The sequence below is a fragment of the Juglans microcarpa x Juglans regia genome, chromosome 2S (assembly GCF_004785595.1).
Source record: "Juglans microcarpa x Juglans regia isolate MS1-56 chromosome 2S, Jm3101_v1.0, whole genome shotgun sequence".
Taxonomy (NCBI): Eukaryota; Viridiplantae; Streptophyta; class Magnoliopsida; order Fagales; family Juglandaceae; genus Juglans; species Juglans microcarpa x Juglans regia.
Genome location: NC_054597.1, coordinates 18,085,248 through 18,102,158, shown reverse-complemented (window position 1 = coordinate 18,102,158; position 16,911 = coordinate 18,085,248). Strand labels below are relative to the sequence as shown.

The 16,911-nt window shown below is 38.4% G+C and overlaps 1 protein-coding gene across 1 annotated transcript; it reads left to right on the top strand.

The window, feature by feature from the left end:
* Positions 1–295: 295 nt before the first annotated feature.
* LOC121253442 (phospholipase A1-IIdelta-like) lies at positions 296–880 on the top strand. Its single transcript, XM_041153454.1, has one exon. It carries the CDS (start codon positions 296–298, stop codon positions 878–880), a length of 585 nt encoding a protein of 194 aa, XP_041009388.1.
* The last annotated feature ends 16,031 nt before the right edge of the window (positions 881–16,911 follow it).

Here is a 16,911-nt window from a genome sequence, read left to right as displayed (position 1 = left end):
TAAATGGATTAATATTTTATGAAATTTTTTGGATTTTATAGTTGTGTTATTTAAGTTGATATTAGGTATTAAGAGCTAACCCTCCGAACCTCCGGAATCAGGGTGTTACAATCATTCTCATACAAGTGGAAATCGAATGCTTAGATGATCAACACAAGATATTGGCTTAAAAAACTATCATGACATGCTGTTTTCCTCAAATCTAAACCTTCAATCAAATATTCAAGATGTTAACTATACAGATAACATATCAAGACATGTCATGGCTAAATTTTCATACCAAAACAATTTATACATGCAAAACTTCAAATCTGGCCCAAAATGCATCACTTCAAGTAAAACCTTAGCAGTCTTGGGAGCTTTCGATCTCGTGGAGAATGGTGTTTCTGAAAATATTCCTGTTTCAGCCATTGTTTTCGGGTGCCCGCAAGTAGGGAACAAAGCTTTCAACGAGAGGTTCAAGAAGTATCCAAATCTCAATGTTTTGCATGTAAAGAACACCATTGACGTGATCCCACATTATCCAGGGCAGATGTTGGGGTACAGGCACACGGGGGTTGATTTGGTTATAGATACAAGGAAGTCTCCAAGCTTGAAGGACTCGAAGAATCCGTCAGATTGGCATAATCTGGAGGCGATGTTGCATGTGGTGACTGGGTGGAATGGGGAGAAGGAGAAGTTTGAGTTGAAGGTGAATAGAAGCTTGGCTTTGGTGAATAAGTCGAGTGAATATCTCAAGGATGAATACTTGATTCCGGGATCGTGGTGGGTGGAGAGGAACAAAGGGTTGGTGCGTGATGAAAATGGAGAATGGGTTCTGGCTCATCCAGACGAAGATGACCTTCCGGTTCCCGAGTATTATTCATCAATTGAGTTGTAGGGACATGATTTGAATGGTTGGTGAATCGTGGCCCTACGTGTTTACATATAATTTCTACTTATTTATTCTTTGGTCTTCTTTTTGTGAGATGTATGTATCATGTATGGTTCCTCCCTTTTCATCAATTGGAACTACAATATTAGAGTGTGCTTCTGATCTGCTCAATGATTAATGTGTATAATTTTATGCTTTCATTTTCTATCGTGTAAGAATAGATACAGTCATTGATTTTGTAAGCGTCGCTCATTCTTTTTGAAAAAAAGCAAAGTTTACTATTAAAAAATTAATTTCTTCAGGTAGATTTTATATTTACTTACTTTTTTCAAAATAAATGCAAGACACTTATACATTCTAGACTGTAAATATTATTTCTCTTTCTAAAATTCTAATAAAAATTATTGTATTTAGGAGGAAAAAGGATGAACTGAGTCATGTGAACATAAACTCTAAATTTCCATTTTACTCACCAAAAGAATGGAATTTTTTCCCTAATTCTAAATATCTAATTAGAAAAATTTAAAACACAACCCAACTAGATCAAACATGCATAGGCTGCAAAACACGTATAAGTCAAAACTCTTGATTTTTGTTATAATTCTTTCAAACCCTATATTTCATGCTAAAACCGAAATATGCAACATACAAAAATCACATCCTATGCTTAAATAACATGCTAGAACAACCAACAAAACTTGTATCATAAAAATCACAACTTTCTTCATAATAAAATTTCAAGTATTTTCACCTTAAGAACAACCTTTGATGTTCAAGGTTTTATCTTTTTTCAAAACAACTCCAAAGACTCTGAAAGTTCAATAACATACTCTCAATATATTCATATCACATTCTTAATAACTATCATGCTTTGAATCATCGAGCCAAAACTACAAAAAGTCACAAAATCTAACTTAACACATTCAGTTTTCACCCTTTCACTAAAACAGAAAACTATGTGGTTTGTTTTTTTTATCAAATCATTAGATTCAAAACCTTTCATGAAATAAATCATAAATGATCAATATCATATGGTTAATAATCAAGTCCTAGAATCGACCTAAGCCTCAAACCTAAGATCATATGGTAAAATTTGTATCAAAACATAGATCTACCCAAAAACCTCAAATACAAGACCTATCCGAACCTTTACAAGCATAAAAATTCATATCTTTAAAACCGACACCATAAATCCTCAAACTAACATTTTAACATGTAAATCAAAGTCTCAGGGTCATCATATGTGAATATTAAAACCATTGGAGCATGATTTCACAACAAATGATTCAAGCTTATTCAAAACAGAATTGTTTTTCATACTCCTAGTTTTCAGCTTTTTAGATCTATGCAAAACTATTATAAAAAACTTATAACATGCAATGAATTTTTATCGAACTTGTATACTAGCATGTTAACTATAATTCATAAAAATATCAGATCAACATCTTGTCAAGAAGACCATAAAAAAATCAATGAATCACACACTGTCTAGTTTATCTCCCAAAATGATCTCTTCATGCTTAAAGGAACTTTTCACCAATCAAACAACCATAAAAATTTACACAAAATATACTGAAAGAAACTAGACTCGAAGAGAAACAACTTATGTGGAGGGTACTTTGTGAGAAAAATTGTCTGAGAGCTCCTTTGATTTCCTCCCCAAGAAAAGGTTTCAAAAGTGATCAAAGGCTAGTGAAATGGACAAGGACAATACTGATACATCTGGAGGGGTGATAGGAGATGTGTGAAAGATACTTTGGGTGACGTGGTGTCAACCAAAACTGTGAGTAAAAACTGTTGGCAATAGTGCATGGTTTTTAGCCAAGGAAGCTTCCATGTGAAGGGTGGTGGTGAGGTGGCTCTTTGAAAGTTGAATTGAAAAATGTTCTCTGTAAGAAATATGCATCAAAGTTTATTTGAAAAAGTTGAGGAATCTAGGTGGGAGACAAATACTAATTTTCTGCACAGCATGCATTTCATATTTTTCATTTTTCATGCATAATTTATGTTTGCGCACATTGGTTGTTTCACTTATTAAGATTTCAAGTAAATCTCATCCCTTGTGTACCGCTATTAGTCCACTCAGGATGATAGAAGTTGTATCAGGACCAGACGAGGATGGACAGGATGAACCAGTGAATTCGACTAATTGAAGAGGAGCTGAATCTTGATCAAAGGTTAGATCTTATTTTGATGTTCATAGTTTTAACCTTTGTACCTTTGAGCGTATACGCTCTAAGGAGTTGATCAAATCATGGAGACTTATTATTTGACGTATTTTGTATTGAGGGTATACTACCTTATCGTTTGAACTCATGAAGAATATTAATGCTATTGGGATGTTTTAATTCATTTTAGAATAAGTTATATTTAGTCACCCCTTATTCTGCTGCGATTATTCCATACTGCTAATTGCATTCTAGGATGCATTGCATGTTAACTATCACGAACTGGGGTATGTAACTTTGTGCTACATGTCCTGACACTCCAAGACTCTGTTACATCCCAAGCAGGGAGTTGGGGGCGTCACACATAGTATACACGTATAAGATATGAATCATAGTGTGTAACAAGTAGCAATTCTATAATCCAGTTTGAACAACCAAAAAAAAATGAAAATTTTACACATAAACATAAAACATTATCCAAGAATAAGTTAAAGGCTAACTTACAAATTTCTCAAAAGATTTTCCAATGGTCAAACAAGCTGAAAGCATATATTTTCAAACTATTAGACTTTGGGTAACAAATATCAATCCAAACATGTGTGTCACATATGAGGGTTTATGCTCCTAACCCTAAATTGACTATAATCTCTTATTGTGACTTTTATAACTCATATACACATGGTTTGAGGAACACAAGCGAGTGTGTGTGTGTGTAGGACAAGTGTGGTTTCAATCGACAAAACCCTAATGGCCAAAAGTGCATGGCACTCTAGATTAGGCTTCTTACAACAATGACTAAGTAGAACCTTATACGAAACCCTAGTGTAGGCCGAACATCTCTTGTCCCTACAAAGACCACTCATTTTTTCCATTTTCCCATCAAGATCTCAGATTCTTTAGGAGAGAAAACCCTAGACAAACCATACTCAATAAGGTTTATGCATGGCTGCCTTCTAGTGGTCAAACCAATTACTTCTTCATTCCCATGAAGCTTATAATAGGGTTACGACACAATCCTTCACTCCATCCCTCCGAAACCAACAACTCCCTTGCAAGTGTGTGTGCATGCATAAGAAAAGAATGAGGCGGTGGCTTGAAGGTTCTTACCATGCAATCATTTCTAGCAAAGTGTTCTCTTATCTCCAACCTTTGCTTGTACAAAATGGGTGTTTGGATGGAAAGAAAATGATGTTAGATTCTTCCTAAGGTTGGCGAGATAGAGAGAAAAGGAGAGAAGAAAAAAATCTAAAACCAAAATGACATTTGAGCTCCTTCTAGCAAGTGTATGGGCGTGGGTCATAAATGCCCATATTTATATTTTCCTTTGCTCACACTTACTCTCTCCCTTCTATCATTACTTTGTTGTAGAATCCAAAAAGTCTCTGATCTCTTACATGCATTAGGCGCCAAGTGGCATCCCTTTCTTGTTACGGACGAAAGTCCCTTCTTCTTCCCCTCATTATTCTTCTCTTGGGAACCTAAGGGCTTCTTATGCATGAAGTACAAGTGGAGCCTTCTATCCTAGCCAAACCCCTAAGTGTCTCTCAGAATCTCCTTTGTGGTCTAGGTATAATGAACCTATGGAAAGAGATATGCATGGTTGCCAAGTGGTAGTGTAGGTGACGTGTACTTCACATGACCGAAACCCTAAGGCCTTCTTCCTTCATCATTTGTCTTCTAGAAATTTCAAAACCTATCTTGCATGCTTGCCAAGTGGTGTGCTTCCTAGAAAACTGAAGCTCTCTTCATGACTGCATTTCTAGAAATTCTAAGGTGCCTATGCATGAATGCCATGTGGCAAAATAAGTGAAGGAAGCATGTGTGCCTTAGTATTTTTGAAACTCCCTTATTCTCCTTCCTTCTTCCCTTTTTGGTCAAGGCACAATGAATCTATAGAATGCAATTGCATGACTGCCAAGTGGAATTGTGAGTGATAGGGTTGGCGTGTGCTCTAGATGAGTTGAAACCCTATGGCTTTCTTCCTTCACATGACTTCTTCTAGAAGCTTGGAGCTTCATTGCAAGTGGTTGGTGTCTCTTAGAAAAACGAAACTCCTTTTCCCTAGGATCCTAATGATTATGGTTTAGGGAAACGCAAGGGTCTCTCATGGGGCGCCTCTCCCTTCCTTCCCAAACCCTAATTAGGTTTTCAAACTCTAACCCTCATCATGTAGCTGAAAATGACTAGGTATTGGACTTCTTCTTAGGCTTGGGCGCCTATTGCACCATCTCATAACAACACTCACTTTAACCTCATGCTCTTAACCTTCACAATCCAATGGGCTTAATTCTAATTAGATCAATACTAAAATTAGGGTTTAACCTCAAGGTCCTAGCTTGGGCTGGGATATCACATTTGTTTTACTATGAGCCAGTTCCTTGTAGTTTTCAAAGGCAATCATAACTTCTTGAACCCTACAGTTCATGACTATTTTCTTAATGAACTTTTACTTTTAGGCTTCTCGAAAAAGTGCTTGCCAAACAACTTTTTAGATGAAAGGATTTGTGTGGATGCCTTTCTATACATTTTTCGCATTTCTCTTTAAGAGAATCATCAATTAGATTGTGAGGCTCATGATCTTCATAAGAATGAGGAAGTAGGATAAGCAACTTCATCACAAGCAACAAAAGTTTTCCAACCATTGTTTTTCTCGTCTTTTGGTTAAGTAATATCTTTGGCCAAGTCCATAAGAATTTGAGGCAGTTTTAATATTCATCTGTGAATTAAGCCAATATGTTTTATATGAAGAGTAAGATCCATTCAAAGGTTGAGTATAGCTATAAGAGCACAATTAACTTCATGACCATCACCACCACGGTTAGCAAAGGTGATTACAAACATATTTGTGCCCACCTCTTGAAATTGAGCCTTCCTACTTATCCTCCACACTGTAGCCATCGTTGCTTCAATAATTCCCTAACTTATGTTTCTTTCCATCCATACATTTCCCACCAGACTACATTCTCCCTTATTTTTCAACTCCTTCGATATCTCATCATCCAGGTCTACCTACTGAGTTTCTTCCTCCGTCAGCTTCAAACATTCCCATTTTTTTGCAAGGTCATTCATCATTGCTAACCACCCCTTCCTTCTGTAAAAGGGAAAAAAAAGACCACCCCCTTCCTGATACCACTCTGTAGCATAAGGAATGAAAAAACAGACCCCAGGCTCTTCTACCACCTTTCTACCACCACAATTCTTCGGATTATTATGCAAGAGCAGATTTGAAAATGTCACCACCACCTCTCTGCCACCACACAGCTACGTAAACCAGACTAAACCAACCCTTCCACCACCTTACTGCCACCACTCAATGCCGTTGCGCACACACCCCGTACCCCTCTGCCACCTCCTAATTCTATTAAAATATTCGTGGACCCCACTTCACCTCACACCCCTCCGAGAGAGAAAAGACAGAGAGAAGAATTTCAGTACAACACTTCACACCAAATACTTGAATTAATGCTGCTGCTCCTCCGCTATCGCTGCATCATATTAGAAACTGTCCTTAATAAAATCCTTTACTATTCCAGAAGAAAAAACCCGTAGCATTAACTAAAGAAGAGGATCTTTTGGATGCTTTTTGAAGATCTGAAAGGTACGAAGGTTTGTTTCTCGAGATATTTGGTTTGGTTGGTTGGTTATGGTGGTGGGAGGTATCTTTGCTACCAATTCATCATACAATATAGAGAACACACGAGTCACATTATCCATTAGGCCTTTTGGTTTTCTCTTTCATTTTCTCTGTGTACAAAAAGGAAAAGTGGGGGGAGGGTGCTTTCTCCTTCCCTCGTCACTCTTCCTTTCTTTATACTGTCTTTCCCCAAAGCTTCCTCCTTTACCGAACTTGTCTCTCAAGTCTCCCCCCTTCCAATCTCAAACTATGATGCGTATGAGTATAGACTAGAGTGAAAAGTGGGACACAGAGGTGGTTGAAAATGGTTGGAATGTGATGTTAACAGTCATTGAAAAGGGCGTGGGTGGGAGTGGGATTTACAACAGAGTTAATATTTGTTGTCCACAAATGTGTTTTAATTTGAGAGAAATGGCGCTGGTTGTGGCTCAGTAGCATAGAGAGAGTAGTAGTGTGAGCATCGACAATGACGAATGGCGATGACACAAACGACGATGAAGTTTAGGGGGCAGGGGCTAGGGTTTATACAAAGGGAAGGTTGAGGATGATGGGGATGACGACGATGACGATAAGGATTACATACAAGGTAGAGGAGCGACTGAATTCGTCGAACGTGGAGTAAGCGAATGAGGATGGATCGAGTCATCTCGGTGCGTTTGTATGTGTGATTTACTATGACTTTTTCTTGTGCATTTCAATTTGCTACCCATTATTCTCCAATCGGGTTGCACATCTGAACCAACGTCCATCAGGTTGAAACCGATATTTGCCTTCACCTGGCATGATGCAGACAGATCGGGTTCAAGGTTTATTTGCATAGCCCTACCATGTTATACCACTTTTTCCAAATAAAGTTTTGATCTACTGATTAGACATGCAAAAGAAGGTAATCATATTGGAGTAGATGCTAGACAAGAAGAAAGTATCTAGGGACATAGATTATTGAAATGTAACATCTTGTGGTATTTTTATAACATTTAAAGAGCACTAATTAAATTAAAAATCATATAACAGATTGGAAAGGGTGTCGGAAAATGATATATTGTTAAAAAATGTGATCTAATAAATCATATTAGAATAGATCAAGTACAACTCATCAAATGCAGGATCCAATAAAAATTGCGATAGCGACACATGAAAGCAACAAACATAAAGATTGTACCTTTTTTTATTTTTCTTAGAACAAAGAATAAGAGGAAAAAGAGAGTGATCCTTCCCATTAGAAGCAGTTCATTAAACTAAAGAAAAGTGATACTTTCTATCCACTAACTTCAACCTAACTCTAATTTTGTAGTACTTTAAATTAAAAAAAGTTTCAATTTACCTGCTAAACTACCAACATGTTCTCAGTTCAAATCTAACCATTAATATTATTTAAATATAATCCAATTATTATGTAGCTAGGTTCATGGAGCTTGCTTGTTTCCCAACCTAGCTATCGAGTTCCCACTGACACAAAGCGAGTAGAGTAGAAAAGTCTTAATTAGGAGCAGTTGCACAATTACTCTGTTTCGGTGTAGGCAAACAGAGGATGTGGGCGTCGCATGGCTGTAACTACTCGGTGGTTATAAGGCTAGGTTACGTGGATGAGCAGCTTTTTCCATCCTGGGTTGGTTTTGGTTGCACTGGGTGTGACAGGGCTTTGAAGCTTGAAGCGTGCAGAGTTGTTATCATTATTTATCTAGCCTCATTCACTTATATGTTGTGTATTAAAAAACAATCAAAAATAGCAAAGATGTAGACTGCAAATTCTCTATCCCTCATTCTCTCTTCTCAATCTCCTTTTCTATTTTATTTTTATTTTCTAAATGTTATCAGAGCTCTTGGCTAACGTCAAGCTCAATTATGTGGACTTGTTCTTTTAAAGTTGTTCGTTAGCTTTATGTAACGCTCCGTTCCCGGAGGTCAGGAGAGTTAGCTCTTAATACCTAATACAACTATAAAATCTAGAAAAAAACTCCATAAAATCTTAATTCATTTACTCATCCCAAAAATTTATGTTCCTTCATAGGGACAACAAAGAAATTCTCAATAACATAAATTAAAAACTCTCCAAAAACTTGAAAATATCCTAAATTCATCAATCAAAATATCGAAAGTAAATCAATTTACTAACTACGACTCTCAAATATGCACTTGTACCCTCATGTACTTATTCTACTACGATCATAACATCTTGATAAAACTTCTTATTCTTATTCTCTAGCTGAACCATCAAAATTATCTGAAAAATATATGGAGATAAGGGGTGAGTTATCAACAATTCAGTAAGTAGAAAACATATATCAGTGTGTAAAGATGAACATTTACAGAGATCAGAATGCAGAACAAAACATTTTCATTTTCAGAGTGCGGAAGCAAAACATGTTATCAAAATATCAGAGTGAAGATTTAGAAATAATTTCATTCAAAAATATCCTTTGGCATAGTATAAATGATCATCATCATCATCAGAACATCATATCAGAACAGAAGACATGCATAACCTCCGTGGTAGGGTTGTGCATCTGTGGATAGCCAAGCAGAACATAAATTACTCTGTCACCAAGGTGTGCACTCTAAATAGAGACCACTACTATAACCCTTGGCAGGACCTTATCCACTATTGTAACCCGTGGTTGGGCCGTATCCACTATTATAACCCGTGGCAGGGCCGTAACTAAACAGAGCGGAAATAGAATTAAAGTCAGAATCAAAGAGTCATGCCAAAGGTTTTTAGAAATCACCTATTATCCAAATAGAGTACTGAACAAAATCATATCATCTTCGTAATCAAAGCAGATCCAAAGCATATTTACATAATTATGCACAAATTTTCATATTCGCTCTTTTTGCATAGATCAGAAATAGAATGTAAAAAATAAGCTCATGTCTATACTAGTCATGACAAAAATGCTTTCTCTTTCATTAGAATTCAATGAGTAATGACAAACAAATAACTGATGCTATTTTCACATTTCTTTTCAAAACATATAATGCACATTTTCATAAATCAACCTCAGTTCATTTTTGTTTTTATGCAAAGTCTAGCATAGAAATGTGAATTATATGTGCATTACTTGGACTTCTTAGTTTTTTAGAATTTTCCTCAGATCAATGTTGAGTCAATTATAAATCGTCACCTATAAAATAATCACGTAATTCTGTAAATTTCCAATCAATTACAAATTTGCACCATTTAAGCCTAAGCTTCTACTATATTTATTTTAATCCTTCAATACTTAAAAAAATTCTCATAACCCTAAAATATCCTCATTTTCTAAATTTCCTTGATATTAATCAACATTTTAGGTAAGTACTAGTAAAAATTTCATTAAATAATAAATAAAAAATAGCTTTAATCATAATTTAAATGTTCAAAATAAAATTACATACTTACTAAAAAATAATTTGCTACCAATAGTACAATTTAAAAATCCTATTTGCTTTCTATACAATTTCTTATACTTCCCACAAAAATCATGTAAAAACAAATTTAATATAAACAACATTCCAAATTGAAACCATCCAATAATAAGGGTAGTATTGTAATTCCACATCCAAAAAGTATGCAAGACTAAGTTTACGTAGACTGTAAAGAGTAAACGTTTCATGTGTTTTCTGTGCAACAGGAGGCGAGGACAGTGGCACGAGGTACTCATCGAGAGTAAATGGCAACAGCCGATCGGAGTGGCACTGGGATGAAGACGGCTTCCAATTGGCCGTGGTCTCCATTGCGTGGTGGTGGGGCTGTGAGGTGCGAGTGAGAGAAACTTAACGTGAGGGCAAAAGGGGTAGAGAGAAAAAAAAAGTGGGGGGAAGAAGGCTCATCGGGGCTTACCGAGAGGGACACGATGGACCTGGGTGCACGATCTGCATGTTTTGGAGGTTCCCAATTGAGACTGAGTAGTTGGGCGGCGGCGCTGCGGTTCACAATGGAGGGAAGTAGGTGCTCTGCTTTCGGTGGTGCAAAACAGAGTCTTGCATGAGGCGTTGCTACGGTGCACTGATGTTGCTGGGCGTTTCCTGGACGTGGATGCAGTGGCTGTTCCACGATGGTCCCGTGGTTGACACTAGGAAAACTGGTTGCTGGGCTTCACGCGGTGGTGAGGACGGCAATAAAGTTGGACGGTGGGAGGGGCATGCAATGCAACGATGTGGTTACTATCCCTATGGCAGTGCACGTACTTGTGGTTTAGGATAGCAGAGGTTGTTGTTCTGTCGTGGGGTTCACGGTTTGCCAATGGGCTGGGTGGTGGGGCTATCACACGGTGGTTTCCGTCGAGCAGGAGATGTGGTTCGTGCGTGAGATTGGTGCTGCCTGAAAGTGGAGGCGTGGGGGAGTTAATCGTGTGGCAGCCCTAGCTTGGGGAAAGAGACGACAACCCTATTCTGGGTTTTCTTCATGCACGAAGGATGTGCATTTATAGGTGATTGAAAGACCAAAATAAAACCCTAGAGATGAGAGAAAGTGGCGTGCATGCTTGGGCATAAAATGGACGTGAAACCGTGAAGAACATGGAGTCTAAAGTAAGGTAATACGGGCTTGGGCTTTCAGTGAATTAAAGGCCTCGACTCAATCTCTAAAAATAAAACAATTTGTCTTAGAAAAATATCTCGACCCTTAAAAGTTTTTTTTTTAAACCTAAATATCAAACCCACAAAAAAAAAAAAAATCATAATACATCAAAACAGAGATTTTAGGCCCGTAGTCTATTTGAAAAAAAAAAACTATTTGAAGACTCAAATGGGCTTTTAGCACATAAAATCCAAAATTTTTGGAAACAACTTCGCATTGGACCCGGGTGTTACACTTTAACTCTCACAAAAAGTTTTTTGGCATTACCGCCATTGATTTCCTTGTGTCTCTCGCAGCGTTTTTTTTTTTTTTTTGTTGTTGTTTATGATAAGTCTCATATTGAATGTGTTATTGGGTGCTCTTTATTGTTCACCACACGTTCTCCAGAGGCTTTCTACACACTTAATGGATCGTCGTTTGTAATAAGTCTCATATTCAACGTGTTATTTAATATTCTTTTTCATTCACCGCACGTTCTTCAAAGGTTTCCTACACACTTCAATGAGTTATTTTGTGTTATATTTCGTTCGCCATACATCCTTCAAAGGCTTCCTATGCACTAAACGGATCACTACCCTCCTATTCATCATCAATCTCGTACAAAAGTTTATTTCTGTCCACCATCCACTTACATCATGCACCATAGTGACACCTTTTGTTGAGTCATCAGTCAGATCCCCATGTCTCATCCACGTGGCCGGGAACATGATCTTATTTAAAAACTCAAGATAAAGCCTTCATCATCATCCTAAGTTTGAGCTAAGATGTTTGTAACTACCCGACCCAATATTATTAGGAATAAATTATGGATAATTTCATTGGGCCTAAAATTAGGTTAATAGGCCAATTATATTAGAAGCCTAATTGAGTGTTTGCGTATTTTTTAAAATAGACTACGGGCTTAGAATTTTTATTTTGGCAAATATCGATTTTGTTATAGGGCTTGCCATGTTATAATATTTTTAAGATGGGAATTTTGATGTACAGAGAAATTTTTGTGGAACATATTGGATTATTTTGGAGGTTGAGTCGAAAAACTCAAACAAAAATCCTATGTCACACACGTCTCCTACTTAGTGGATTATTTTAGAGTTCTATCTCCATTAAGACTCCTAAACCATACCAACAACTATAAGTCTATACCCACAGCTCCACTCCATGAGCATTCACATCTCTTTCAATCTAGGGTTGTCTTTGACCCTCTTGTGCCGCTAAGCTTCACGCCGCTGCCAAGCTTCTCCAAGCCAAACCAGTTGCAACAAACCACCGAAAAACAAAGAAACCGTAGCCCCACCGAGCCGCTCCTCCCTCTACCATGAACTACCACAGAAACCATCATTGCACAACACACACCCGGTAGTGCACCAAGAACCACTATCGTCGAACCCAACAACCCACACCTTCTCCCTACGATGCATTCTGATCCCTTCCATGCCAACCCAAACCGCAAGCCACTGCATTCGATCCCATGCCAAAACTTTTTCCATATCCACCATGAAAAACCATAAAATAGCCACCAGGAAACTCTAGCAACCACAGCTACACGATCGTAGAAAACCACTAAAGGGTAGCCGCTGCCCAGCTCCGCACAAAGACTGCAACCACTCAAAACCACCATGTGCACAAGCTCCACACATGGCAACCGCCTGCACAAAGAAGTAACAGAAGCAACTTTGTTTTGCCACTAAAAAATAGAGCAAGATTGGAGCACTTGGAGACCACGTAACCCAGGCTTTTCCACCGTCAGACTGCTACCATCAGTCGGAGACAACCCAGTTCCAACCATCTCCATCACCATCAGCGGCATTGTAAGTCACCAACGCACTTCGTAATACATCTCTGCTCCTCCCGACGTCAAGCTCCCTCCCTCGTGTTAATTCTTTTTCACTGTCTCTCTCCGTCTCTCTTTCTCTCTCTAAGAGAAAGTAATGAGAATACCTGAAAAGTGTTTAGAATGTTTGTGAATAGTAGTGAAAAAGTAATGAAAAAGTGATAATAGAATAATGAATAGTAGGTCAAAAGTAATGAATAGTAAAAACAGTAGGTGAAAAGTAATAACAAAGTAAAGAATATTAGTGAGAGTACTTGAGGTACTCTTGATACCCAAACGTAGCAGTTTCTCTGTGAGCCACAAAAATTTGGGTGATTTATTTTATTTGATTATTATTATTATTAATATTTATTTATTTGTAAGTGGATTCTAGGGTCAATTGGAGAGTGTGAGTAACGGGCCCAGCCTGTGTGAGTGAGGGAGCCTAGCCCCTTGTGGTAAAACGTCAGTTTTGGCAAGAAGCCCTAGGGCTTCATCTCTTTTTCCCTCTGCTGCACCGTACCCCCTTTCTTTCTTGTCTCTCTTTTTCATTTCTCTTGTTTTCAATCGCATATACATACATACATTTATCCCTCTTGCGTGAAGAAACTCTCAGAATAGGGTTGCCGTAGCTGCCTTATTGCACCTCCACACTGTAGCACCCACGACCACCATATAAGGAGACACGGGAATTGAGACGCCGGGATGATGACAACAGGGTCATACATCCCAACGTTAGTGTCAAGTGTGTGTATATGCAACAATGTACAAAAATAACGTAGCGGATAAAAAATACAGTTAAATACCAGAATTGTTAATACAATTTAAACAATCAGTAAAAATGCTTAAAAAGTTATACAGTCATCCAAAATAAATATTTTACAAGTCCCAAACAGAATGCGAGTGATCCAATCACTCCTCGGGCGGAGCCGACTCCTCAGGCTCACCCTCATCCTCCTCTGCATCAAAATCTGCATTACCATAGGACGGTACCGCAGGTAAGTATAACCCAAATAACCAAGAGATAAAAATACATTAATGCGACCAACATGCATGCATATGATGAAATATACATTAAATCCAAAAATACTATTTTTCTCGAAAATAGATATTTTCCAACACACACCAAAATCCCATTTTGGCCCAAAAAGAATACTCCGTCATTTTTCCATAAAATGACCCAAATCAATAAAACCTCATTTTCCCAGAAAATGAATCACATAAAAATCCTTTTAATAAACACACGCTATTTTCCCAGAAAACAGCTCATTATTCCATTAACCAATGCATCATGATCTCCCCTAGGGATCATCCACACGTCCTGGCTTTGTAGCGATGCTTAGTTCCTCGCGCAGCGCGTTCGTGGCCAAGCACCCACTACACAAAGAGTGATGTCCAGTTCCGCGCCCAGCGCGTACGTGGCCAAGCATCCTCTAGCCCCGCCAGTAGAGGGGCCACGGAGTCGGCACGAGACCATCTCGTCCGATCTCGTTGTCGCCCAATGACAACCCAGGGGACGTCACTCAGTATATTCCGCTCCCGAGTGACCAGAGGAGCTCCACCGAGATAATACTTTATCTCGGCTTGGGGTCGTGATACACACGCACCCAAAATTATTTAACACATGAAAACCCAATTTTCATAAAACACATGAACATGAATGCATGTACACGAAAACTCAATTTTCTTTACAAACATGATCATGCGTGCAATATGCCATGTACATAAACAACACCATACCAACAACCAACATTTCACAATACCAACCAAACACACAACTCCATCCACAATCAATCCGACCCCCAAACTCCTCGGACTCAGTCCGGCATGTCCAATGTGACGCCCCGACTCCCACGTACAAAAAACAAGGGAATCGTGACGTCAGGATGGTCCATAGGGGAGGCCATGGTGCATATGAAAATAATGCATGGTGCATTTGGAATTAATGCACTATTTTCTGAGAAAATAGTGCGAGTTGGTTTTTGGGTAAATCATTTTCTGGGAAAATGTTTTACGGATATTTTGGGCCAAAATGGGATTTTGGCGTGTGTTGGAAAATTATCATTTTCGGGGAAAATGATGTTTTGTGGAAAAATGCATATTTTTCATGTGCATGCATGTTAGTTGCATTTAATGTATTTTATATTACGTTGTTGTTTTGGGTTATACTTACCTGCGATACCATTTTGTGGTAACGCAGATTTTGATGCAGATGAGGAGGAGGAGGGCGAGCCTGAGGAGACGGCTCCGCCTGAGGAGTGATCTGGGATCACTCGTTTGTTTATCTGGAACTATTGTAAATTATTTTATGGATGACTGTATAACTATTATTTAAATCTTTACTGATGTTTGATTGTAAATAAATTCTGGTACTTAGTTGACTATCCGCTGCGTTATTTTATTTGTACACTGTTGCATGTACACACACTGGCACTTCGTTGGGATGTGTGACCGTGTTGTCACCATCCTTGTGTCTCAATCCCTGTGTATTTATATAAGGGGGATTGGGGGCGCCACATCCAACCAGTTCACAATAATATGAGTTAGTGTAAAAATATATTTAAATCACAATAGTTCTTTAGAAAAATACATACAGCGCTATAATATGATTTTCGAAGGATCACGGTGATGCAGGAAGTGGTGACTTAGCAACGTAACAGTGTAAAATACACTGTGGCCGTGGGTCTCAAAAACCCACTTTTCAATGAAGACAAACTAAGATCCGAAATTGATACGGTAGGGCCTAGAGAGGTTGGTGAAGCCAATGGTGGTGGTGGTTTGCCTTGGGTGGCGGCGCAAATGGTGGTTTTAGGCCAAAAATATCCAAATCGGAAATGGGGTAGGATGTGCTTCACTGGTGACGGATCGAAGTTGTGGTTGGGTCCATTGGGTTACTAGTAGGTCAAGGATGAAGTGGTGAAGAGATGATGGTCGGAGGTGGCGCGACGGCGGCGTTGGAGCTCAAGATGCGCTGCGGCTTAGAGTTGGGCATATGGGCTATTGGCGGCGAGATAGAGGCTGGGATTTACGGGGAAGGGTCGCCGGCTTGTAGGGGAGTGAATGGGATGGGCGGTGTCGCGCACGGCGGCGCGACGGCGGTGGGTTGGGTGAGGGAGATGCGGAAGCACTAGAAGAGAGGGAGAGAGGGTTGTGGCGCGGGGCGGGGGGGGGGAGAATGCAACGGAAAAGGAAAGAAAAAAGGAAAGAAAAAGAGAAAGAAAAGTAGGGAAAAGAAATGTGGTCTAATCCTCATCTCTTGGGTCACAAAAATGATCCAACGAAGATGATTTTAAAACAGTAAATCAATTAAAATAAATTAAACGTAATAATACAATGAAAATAAAATAATTAAATCCCACAATCAATTAATTTAAAAAGAAGAATAATTTAAATGTACAACAATAAATAAATATTAAGAAAACATAACAATTTAATTTTCACAATTTAAAGATCATAAAATAATCCATTTAAAATATCCGATATTATAAAATAAGAGAATAAATTTTTGAATTATTAAAAATAATCCTTCAGTGAAAATACACTAAAATACGGGGTGTTACATCCACCTCCCTTAAAAAAAATTTCGTCCTCGAAATTAGCAAAGTCAAACATTAAGGCTAAGACAGGAATAAGATTCAACTAGGAGCAAACTTAAAAACATGCCGCCAGAATCAATTGAACAGATACGGGTACTGCTCTCTCATGTCAGCTTCTCTCTCCCAAGAGAAATCCTGAGCCATCAGATCGCCCCATGACACCTTCACCAAAGGTATTGTCTTAGACCTTAACCTTTGCTCTTTCCAATCCATAATCTGAGTCGGGGCAACTTTATAAGAAAGATTAGGCCAAAGTTCAATGTGTTCAGAG

What these genes read in the sequence shown, in the direction of transcription:
- LOC121253442 (XM_041153454.1), top strand. Translation starts at nt 296, where the DNA reads ATGCAAAACTTCAAATCTGGCCCAAAATGCATCACTTCAAGTAAAACC.